At 41.9% G+C, this 10,909-nt stretch overlaps 1 protein-coding gene across 5 annotated transcripts in view; it reads right to left on the bottom strand.

The window, feature by feature from the left end:
- Nucleotides 1-9,906, bottom strand: part of LOC108570288 (calcium-transporting ATPase sarcoplasmic/endoplasmic reticulum type) — a 55,769-nt gene extending 45,863 nt beyond the window's left edge. For 3 of the 5 annotated variants that reach the window (XM_017932128.1, XM_017932129.1, XM_017932127.1), the window contains exon 1: nucleotides 5,409-5,526. In XM_017932128.1, coding sequence (XP_017787617.1) covers nucleotides 5,409-5,526 — 118 coding nt within the window. Of the gene's footprint in view, nucleotides 1-5,408; nucleotides 5,601-6,147; nucleotides 6,489-9,472 lie in introns of those variants that run through there. The other 2 variants (XM_017932126.1, XM_017932125.1) reach the window with 2 other exon arrangements.
- Nucleotides 9,907-10,909: the final 1,003 nt, after the last annotated feature.

Below are 10,909 nucleotides of genomic sequence, written 5' to 3'. Positions count from 1 at the left end.
TAGCAAACCGCGCGGAAACGAACACGAGTCTCGTCCAACTTAGAAGAGAAACGTCGGTGTTGTAGGTATAGCTTGCAACAGCCGGACTTGTTGCTCCCTTGTATTTTATTTTCGTAAACGAAAGACGATACTTCGACGGCGCACTCTCGCCTATTTTGTGTAGGCCTCGTAATCGTGCCTCGTAAACGCTTCGAACCGACAGCGCCCTCCTTGGAAAATCGCGGATTTTCCCCGTGAATAACACGCACAGCCAGGCGGCTGTAACATTCACTCGGTGAATTTGCATGCGTCACGTGAAATTGCAACAGAATTGGAAATTCTTCTGGTTCGTGGATTAACAAATGCAGGAGTCTGGTGAATTTGTAAATCGAGATGTTAACGGGAAAGACGGAAGTTATTTTCAGGTGGAGGATCGGTTAGCGGGAAAGCTGGTCAAGTGGTCGACGAATGGTTCGTGATGTTTTCGAAGATTGTGTGAATTTTGAAACATTGAAAAATTTGGAAATTTGAAAGATTGTGTTCATTTGGAATTTTCAAGGGTTGAAAGATTTGGAATTTAGAGAGATAGAGAGGTCTGGAATTTTGAAAGATTGTGTTCATTTGGAATTTTCAAGGACTGAAAGATTTGGAATTTTGCAAGACAGAAAGATTTAGAATTTTGAAAGATTGTGTTGATTTGGAATTTTCAAGGACAGAAAGATTTGGAATTTTGCAAGACAGAAAGATTTGGAATTTTACAAAGGTCCTTTTCGCAAGATTCTTAACCCTTTTTCCAGCACAAATTTTAGAGGTTTAACCCTTTGCACTCCAAGCATTTTTTGATAAGATTAGATAGCAATTTCAATGTACTTTTGCAGTGAAACTTTTGAAAATATAAAGATTTGTTAAGAAAGAAAAGATTTTTAATATTTAAGTCGCATTATTTTAGTAATATTAAAAAACTTGAATTTTACATTTCTAAGTTCTCCAGAGTAATGAAGTGTGTCGCCATAACAGCGCCTTTGGAGTGCAAAGGGTTAAAAAAAAAAATTCGATCATTACTTGCGACATTTAAATGTTTCTAACGATACGAGGAAATTAATTTTTTTCAATTGTTTTCGTCCCTGGAGTGAAACATTTTTCCGAATATTATTTCGAAAGACACCCTTTCAATATTCCACGCAATCGAGAATTCGCACCTGAAATCAACCGAGAGACGCGGTGACCACGGAATTGGCGCGGGCCGTGACTAGCAGAATGCGTATCGAGAAATAGGCTGCTAATAATCAGAATCAGTGGTCACGAATCGACTGCTGATAACGCAATATTCACTGACTTTTTCAACTGACGTCGATCACGACCGAGCAAACACGTCATTTGCAAACTGGTAAACAAACTTTCGATTCAAAGTAAAGAAAATCCTTCGCCGTTCCCCAGGGTATAGTCGGTCGAATCGATACAACGAGGTCGTGAAATTGATCAAGTGTCAAAGTACACGTAATCTGTCGTTGCGGTGTATTTAAAAAATTGAGTATCGCGTAGATTTGATGAAAAATTGCAAACAGAAATTTTTATAAGAAATTTTGCACTCATCTTCTCGAATGCACTCCATATCGTCAGAGTTTGAATTTAATTTTAAGATTTTATTTTACTACTTTAATTTCACTCGAATTACTACATTTCCGCGTGAAAAGCGAATTTTCTCTTTGAAGTATACTTCAATTAACCAACCAAGTTCTACGTCAATCGATAAACACTTTAGTTTCGTTATAAATCTTTTTAAACAAAAAACATTAAAAAAAAAGAAAAAACGAGAATTTGTGTTACTCCAAAAGAAATCCTCAAAGAAGAGGTACTTTTGGAAAAGGCCAAGGCAGCCTAACCTCTCAACTTACGATCTCTCTATATCGGTTCGAGCAACTATACCGATAATGCACTGCAACAACAAAGTTCTCCCGATTATCTGCGTTTCGTCGGGTGCTCGCGGTATAGTGATCGTTTTTAGATCGCGTAAATCACCAGGATTATTTATCGGCGATCCTCGAGAAGAATATCTGGCACTCGATGTTTAGCCGACTAAACAACCGGTTCTGCGAAAATAAACCGCGAATGCCCACGTGCAGTTTTCCTCGGTTCGATCAATTTTCGGTTATGATAAAAAAAATAGAGGGAAGGAAAGGGCTGTTCGTTAACGTAACGGTGATACTCTTCGTGTTTCGCGGGCACGACGGAGGCCTTTTTATTGGAACGTGGACTCATTCATGGATCGTCGAATCGATTCACTGGTTTCAATATCGAATCGAGAGTGTCATACTTCTATGTATTATAGTACACGTGTGTTCACTGTCACGATATGGAACGTAATCTTGATATTAACCCCTTTGACTGACGAGTCAGACTCGTGGCACAGATTCTGATGATCGAGATGCGACAAAAGTGCTCCATTATTAACGAAAATTAATTTTTATCCTAGTTCGCAATTTCATTTCTAAGTTTGAAAATTACCAAATGCAATTATTCTGTAATACTTCAGTTTTTCGTACTTGGTACAGTAGAAGTGAGCAACAAAATCGTAAGTCAAAGGGTTAAAGAACTAACTATGGCACAAAACTCTCGGTTTAATTTCTGTTTAAATGCAATTAATCTATGATACACTAGTTTCTCTTACTTGGTACAGTAGAAGCGAGCAAAAAAATCATAAATAACTAACTATGGTGTGAACAATTGTTAAACAATTTTCGAAGGAATTAATACGTTCTAGACGGAACAATTTTCATAGAATATCTCTCCTCACTTTCTTCAATTACAATCTATTTCATTTGTTTATCCAACGGACCAGACGTAGTTCCTCTCTGTGTACAGAAGTGAAAATTGCCATAACATTCGTACCAGGTGTCGCTATTCTGCTTTACCTTCTGACAGCCATCGTGGGACACGAGTGACCCACGTGGCACGGACACGTGTCAAGAAAGAATTAAAATAGAATCACGTAATCGTGGTATTCGATGATTCCCCGTGTTACACGTGGTAAAATTGGCTCCGCTTAACGTGTTTCATTCGAATACTCGAATCGACATAACCAGCCGTCCATAAACAATACGTTCAACTTATATTACTCATGAATTATTCAAGCTTCTCACTTCGCTCTTAATCGTGGCGAAGGAGCAGCGGCGAGGGGGAAGAAAAAAAAAAGAAGAAGAAAATCACCGAGAAACAATTCACACAACCGTTTGTCTAACAGTATCTGTAGTTTCTCTCTTTCACACGGCGTGCAGAGTTCAACGACAGTTTGATAGACGGGATTCACAGGGTTTCAGGTGGACGACCATCGTCACGCGATCGAACGCGACATAGAACCCTTCAAAATTTCACCCTTCCACTGCTATCGACGTTTACAGAATTTCCTTCAACTGCACACTGTCGAAGCGTTTCGGTGCATTTCCGTCTTAACTTAATCCTCGATTTTATCATTTTCACACTTCCACCTTAACTTAACAAACTGAATTCTTTCAATCTAGCCGCCGTGGTTAAAAATGTACGAATTTATTTATCTTCACACTTCCACCTCAATTTAGTAACCTGAATTTTTCAAATTTTCTGGACTAGCTGAAAATTGACGAATTTATTCAAGAATTTGTGATTTATCTAGAAATTATCGTGTCTGCGGTGGACGCTGAATTGAGATCAATTTTTGTTTGAGTGCACTTTGGTCGCGAAAGGGTTAAGCAAAAGAAAATATTCATAATATTTGAAATATGAATATCGAAAATATTAATTTTTGCTAAGTTTTCGAATATTTTTGTAACACAGTAACTGAACATTATTTCGATCAATTTCTGTTACAATGTCAAACGTGAAAATGCGTTAAATTAGCGATATTTAATTCTAAATTACAGTATATTATGTTTCGTTAAAGAAAAAGGCTCAACCCGTCGCTATAAGTTAAACTTCCTTAGCGTCAGAGTATTTTCGGGAGTAACTGTAGTCGGTAAAGGGGTTAAATTGAACGTTTCTAAACTGAGACACGACAAGAGGGGACGTGAACGAGTTTCTTTCAACGAACGCTACCACTTCAATTCACCAACGGTTTTCGATATAAAAATAGTATTTAATTACACACAGTCGTTTATTAAACGTGTCTTATATCGATTTTACGTCAACTGGCAGGTAGGTATTCCAGGCTGCTTCAGAAAAGGTGCAACGCATATCTTCCGACTGGTCGTCCATGAATGCCGCGATACTAATGATTCAAGGCCACTATTGACAATCTACGACCTATTATTATTTTCAAATGCAGCCACGAACAACCTTGCTGTTCATCTTGCCTTTTTCTCTTCTACCGGATAACAACGACATTTAATTTAAAAAAAGAAAGAGAATTCGATAAACAGTCGACTGGAATTTTATCCGGAGAACCGTTTGATCAGGCCAACGATTACGACAGTACGAGTGTCTTATCGAGCCATCGACGAGGCTTAATACCAACGCTATCGTTCAATGCTATCGTCGATCCTGTTTTTATTTGTGTTTATTATCGTCGAAACGATCTCGTGGATGTACGAAACGGTCGAATTTTGGGGACACGTGTTTCAAGCAGTGAAATAACTTCATTTCACGTTAAATCTATCGGTCGAATTAATTTAAATATTACATACCACCGAGATACAAATTAAAAAGGATTATTTTGTAAACGGTTCTACAGAGATTTAAGTAGTACTACGGTTGAAATATAAAATGGTGCTATAATTATGAAGAGTATTGTAAGGAAAATGATTTAAAATACATTTGGTAGCACTTCACCAATGGCCACCTGGCTTCTAACAGGTTAATGGCGATAGTATCGTGATTACGGTGTATTAATAGAGAATATCCCTCATAGAGGAAGAATAATAGGCGTTTTTAAGAAGCGACAGAATGATTCAGGGTATTTCACCGATGCGGGCCATTGAGGAAACTTGGAACACGTGTACCAGGGGACTGGCAGTGGAACCGTGCACGAGTGGGGATAAGTATCGCGCGTCGTGCACGGACCAATGCTAGCAAGCAGCTCGATAAAGTCACTTTTACCGCGCTGCTCGACTTCGTCGGGCAAATAGGTTCGCGATACACTGAACTCTGACTGCGTGACATCGCCTCTAAACGAGTATCACGAAGCTCGCGTGGCTTTTCAAGCTCTTCACATATGAGAAATTCCATGAAATTATGATTTCTAGCGTTTGGCAAATGAGTTACAGCAAACTGAATATCCATAACTTTCTGTTTCAGTTCTGAATTGAAATGGTAAATGACATTCCCTGTTTGAATTTTATCCTAGAAATGTAAGTTTCGTGTATAGTAAAATGTTTTTTATGGTGAGTCTATTGCACGTACGAATCTATAATATTGGAAAGTGAGAGCCGGACGGTCTGATGAATGAACAAGTGACTTACCATTGAGACCATATTTCTCCTGGTTCCTCTTGACCTGATCAAGAGATAATCCTTTGTCAGCATCAACCCCAAAAAAACCTAACACCTCTTCCACTGTTTTGCAATGGCCGTCATCCATGGTTACCTCTGTATTAGTACGTCACTAATCTTATCTGTTCAGTGGTTGTCCACGTTCATTCACACTGCAGTTTTCTGCAATTCAAACAGACCAAGATAGATTAGAGATTAATTGCCTATTCTTGACAATAAATGTTCGTTTAGCCTAGCTTATGCACAAGTTAACTGATATTCTGAATATGCATGTCACGTAGAAAGTATTGAAATAACAAAGTTGTAAAGCAATTAGCAAAGAGCCGAGTGTAATACGTAAAACAACAGGCAATAAAACACTGTGATAAAGACGAACGTTTCGTTACGAGTGAATTTCGATTACCCTGAAAATTCGAATATATAACCAAGAAAAAGTGAAACTTGTCAAATAAACCCTACCCTACTCGAGGATTTCACAAGAATTCACGATACGAAAGAATACATCGGAGTAAAGATCGTAGGAAAACAAGCCCGGAGAAAAGATTACGAAAAATCACCGCGTGCACGCGCCTCACTATCGCGTTGCGAACTGTTTCAGGTTAAAACCCTCGTCTAGCTCCGAAATTTTTCCAGGTGTGCACACCTTGATTTTCCCGAATCGTTGAAATCCGAAATATTTCACAAAGTTGAACAACAGGAGGAAACTCACCAGGGACTAGCACGCAGTATTCGTTGGCGACGTGTCACAGAGAAATTACGTTACGGCTGTCGAATATTTAGGTTAGCTACAGGTCCCTAAGATGCACTCGAGCACACAGACAGAGACGTGAGAGAGATAGAAAGACGGATAGGGATAAAAACGAAAACGAACTGGCACGAACAAACTCGCCGGACACTTAAAGGAAATGTTTTGCGCACGGGGCACGACGTATCACGATACGCGGGCACAGAAATTTGAGACGCACGTCATTTTCTTAACGATATATTTTCCCTAAATGCTAAGCAAACCTCCTCTTCCGTGAGACTGACACAGCGAACGGCGAATCATTGCACACGTGCGCCACCTCGCGGAATGCGCCATTAACAAGTTGCAGCGTAGTTGCCCGCGCGCCGTCTGCAATCCCGTACAACGTAAATATCGAGCTAATCGACGATATACAAACGCGTTCAACTCGCACGATTACACTGTCTTTTAGCTCGTGAATCCGTGGAATTGTCGCGACAACTGTTTCCCTCCGTTCACTTTGGTATTTTGCGAAAACCGTGTCGCGTAACGGCGCAGTGAGCCGCAGGAAAATGCGTGCGAGTCGAACGAACCGACTATGTGGAGCGACGCCATTGGCTGGACAGCGTTCGTCAAGTGTGACGCACTCAGCTATTTTCAGTCTTCTGCTAGTCTATTTCCTTGGCGCGTATTTTAAGACATTCAAAGGACATCGCTATATTATCGTTATATAACTATTACTCTTATAATTTCATTTCGACCGGTTTCGATAGTGATCGAACATCGATTCACGCCGCGATTCAAGCGGTTCGATAAAAATGGCGGACAACGAGCGGGCTGGGCGAACATTAGTCTAGATTGTTTAAGAAGTTTTGTTATATAATAACGCAACCCTGGTGACTGTGAAACTGTATGAAATCTTTGAAACTTGTTACGTAACGAGGGAAGATTCGAACGTTACTTTACAATTTACGTGAACAAAATACTTTCAAGTATACGATCGACGTGATTGTCAGTGGTCAGCAGCATGCTCGAAAGAAATTCCCACTTTTTCAAGGTACTCGTTCTTCTTTTTTTTAACCCGTTTTTATTACACGACATATACGCAAAGTATCGAAGCAACGTCAACGCTCGTGTCTAAAATTGAGTTTACAACTTTCGACAGTTACAGCAAGTGCAATTCGTCGTGGCGTAGCAACGTTTTAGTCGTGAAACATAACCAAGCACATCGAAACATTCTAAACATCGTAAACCAACGGAGCTTACACGTGGCAGAAAACTACGATCGGTCGCTTTTACTGCGAATCTAAACAAATACTCGAAAAAAGCTGCACTTTTATCAACCAGCCTAACTAACGACGAATTCGAAGCATCCAATCATCGATTCTCCAGTAAGTGGCTTATCATTCAACCACGCGTATCGTAAAGTTCAACAATTTCGAAAGCAATTCGAAAAAATTCATCTGAATCCCCAATGTCGGCGGCACGTTCAAGGTCAACAGCAGCGAAAAAATTCGACACGAGTGCAAAGGTCGCAGCCAGTGGCGTAGCAAACGTCGAAGCCAAGGTTAGGCGATAGAAGCGTGAATGGGAGAGTCGATCGGGGTTACGGCCGCCGGAATCGGTCACCAGCGACTTCGCGTCTTTAGAACCCGCCCTGTGATCCTATTCGGCCAGTTCGAACAACTCTCGTAAACAAAGTTTCCTCTGTTCAATGGACGAAACGTTTCGAACGAAAAATCTTTTCGTATAACCTACATATCTTTCACTCTCTTTCTCCGTTCGAATAACACGGATATATGTACGTGTGTGCGTATACGTAACGGAATTATTCGAAAAATTCCCGCCAAACTAACCCTTTCGCAACGAGGAGCGTGTGTGAATATCGATCATATCAAGGTGGCACGCGGTTGGGAAACTTTTCGAAGACGGTCTCGCGCGCCAAAAAAATGAACCAAGACAGACAGACGAAGAGTCAGACGGTCGGGACAGACGACGGTTCAGGCTGATCGATTGGTCGCACGGGACTGCGGAACACTTTGGAACCGGTCCGTAACACCGTCCGGACGATCAGCTCGCTCGAACGCCCGGGACGCGACTAGCCGGCCAAATCGCGCGTGCTGATTTCCCTACCCCTACCTCCTCGCCCCCTTCCCCTCCGCCCCTGGCCTCCCTCTCAGCTACCCCTGCTTGGTTGTCCCCGTTCCACTAAATGGATCCCTCCAACTTTAAAATTGTTCTTTTTTTACTAATTGGAATTGACAGTAAAATACGATCTCTAATCTTATACGATCTTCGTCCTTCGGATGAAAGTTCGATTCTAATTCTTTTTTAATATTTTCCCTTTGTTTGTTTCTCTTGGCGCGAGCGACGGAAATGTACGAAACGGCGGGATGAGTCATTTAAATTAAAACTGGCTTAAACGTTAACGGCATAATGCCGGTTAGGTAATAGACTGGCGGTGATATAATATTCGGAATGGTTTGGCGGCGTGGCGGAACAGTTTCTATTTGAAGATTAGATGCAACACGGTGGACGGGCTATAAAGATAGGAAATGTAGTACGTTTGTTGGCAAACAAGTAGAGGTCGTGTTTGTGTGTAACGTGAGCCTCCCATCGACACGTCCGATGAAGCAACACGCCCGCTGCTATGTTAGCCTGGCTGGGCTTACTCTTTGGCTTTCGAGTGATACACTTTGTTGTAACTTCGTACGGATTGACCGTGCATCCACTGAATACATCTTGACAACGTGAAATCGACCGGAGAGCCATGACGGATGGGATCCTCTTTCAGAATTTCGAGTACGCGTACTCTCTGTCTCTCTCTCTCTCTCTCTCTCTCTCGGTAACGCGCGCACAGAGAACGTTTAGCTAATGTATACATATATGCTGCTACTCGAAGAAAATTCTCAAAGGGTGATAATTCCATTTAGAACGTGAACCTAACCTTCGAAATTTCGTATGCACGATTTTCCAGATTTCTTCCGGATCTATTACGATCTGTACGTATCATCATCATCACTGGACACCTTAGCGGCGAGATCAAAGAACGTCGATACGATCATATACACTCATGCGATCATCTGTCGAGAGAATCCACAAAAAAGAAGGATAATTCCACGGGCTAGTCCCTCTTTTCGTCTATCCTCGTCGTCGCACAACACTTCTCTGTTATACGTCCATGTTTCCTGTTTCCTCCTATTGCTCCCGTATACGAACGTCACATTGTCGTCACAAATACACTTGTAGGTGTCTCGAGAAACTCCCATGTTCACCTGGTTGGTGGTGCTAGAGCGGCAATCAGACTTACCAATGCCTCTTCCACTTCTTCTTCGTCTTCTTCCTTCTTCTCTTCTTCAATCACAGGACCTTCCAACGAAACCGGCACCGGTGCGGCCGGTCGCACTTAGCGGATACCTTACGAGTTTACGTATCTCTCGTACGGCGAGGAACGGTATGAAAATAAAAAAAAAAAAAAATATGTCGAAACGACGTGTAAAATGTGTCACACTTGTGGCCTCTTCCTCTCCTTCACGATACGACTCGGTATTTTCTTTCCTTTCTTTCTCTTCTTGTTGTTGTTTTTCTTTTTAATTCACGGAACGATACTCTCAGCTACTCCACCCTGATGAACATCGTTAATCGTGAGAACGCGCGGTATTCCTCTATTTCCTTCCTCCTCTTTGCATGAAGGGTGTCGAGGGCGAAAACAAACAAACATTCAAAGGGCAACGCCTGCGCTGCTGAACGAAACGAAGCGACGAACCTCGCCGAAATTCCTTTAAATAGTCCGTAGCAGTCGCTACCTGGCGGCGAGACACCGAACGAGGGAAAACTCTGGCCGGAAGCCAGTGGTCCCGGCGGTAGCCTCCCGGTTCGCCTGTCGTCGCAGTTTTTTCCATTTAACCTTCGAACACGACCAGCGGAGAATCGGTTACCAGAACGCTGCTGCTACCAGGAGTAGCGAGTCTCACAGAAATCCGGCGAATTCGCGTTTTTAACCGCGTTTCTCGGGGGACTTCCGGTACCAGGACAATGGCCGCCGCCATTGCTAGCATCCTGGACGACGAAGCAGCTCACGTTGTGCTTCGGCTCGTGTCAATTTTTATCCTCTCCGATCGATTGCGTTCTCTTAGAGGGAAATTTCCAGGGTTTTCGTTTTCACCAAGAATTTCACGTATTTTTATTCACCCTTTTTTGGTCGAAGACAGTTTCAAGGTTAGTTTCAAGGCACTCTCTTTTTAAGCGTGACGTGAGGAAGAAGAATTCAACGACCTCAAATAGAGTTACGTGGAAGGAGCTCAAGGTCCCATAGGCGGCTCTTTCGAACTTTTTCCGAGTTACCTTGTGACAATTTATCTCGCGTTCGGGTCGAGGACCTCTAGAAATGACGATATCTTAAGGATCGAGGAGAAACGACCTTGAGATCTCCATCAGAAAGTGAAATCTTCATCCCTGCTTCATCTTTCGTTGTACATATTAAAAGTATAATTAACTCTTCGATTTCATAAAAGAAAATCTTTCGTTGCGAAGCTACCATTCATACTTTTTCTTCACGCAGAATCATCGTACGAAGGCCGAATCCAAGTAGTAACCTCAGAGTCGTCGTCGATTTCACCTATCGACAGGGCATACGCAAAGATCGAGAGGGTTTTCGACAAACGTTCACCCAATTTTCCCGACGCACAATGCTCTTATTGGAAACGTTCAAGGTACGCATTTTTCTCAAGATCGAAAATAGTCGGTT

This window comes from Habropoda laboriosa, unplaced genomic scaffold, assembly GCF_001263275.1.
Source record: "Habropoda laboriosa isolate 0110345459 unplaced genomic scaffold, ASM126327v1 scaffold81, whole genome shotgun sequence".
NCBI lineage: Eukaryota > Metazoa > Arthropoda > Insecta > Hymenoptera > Apidae > Habropoda > Habropoda laboriosa.
Note: the sequence above shows the minus strand (reverse complement) of the source record. Positions and strands in the feature narration are given on the sequence as shown.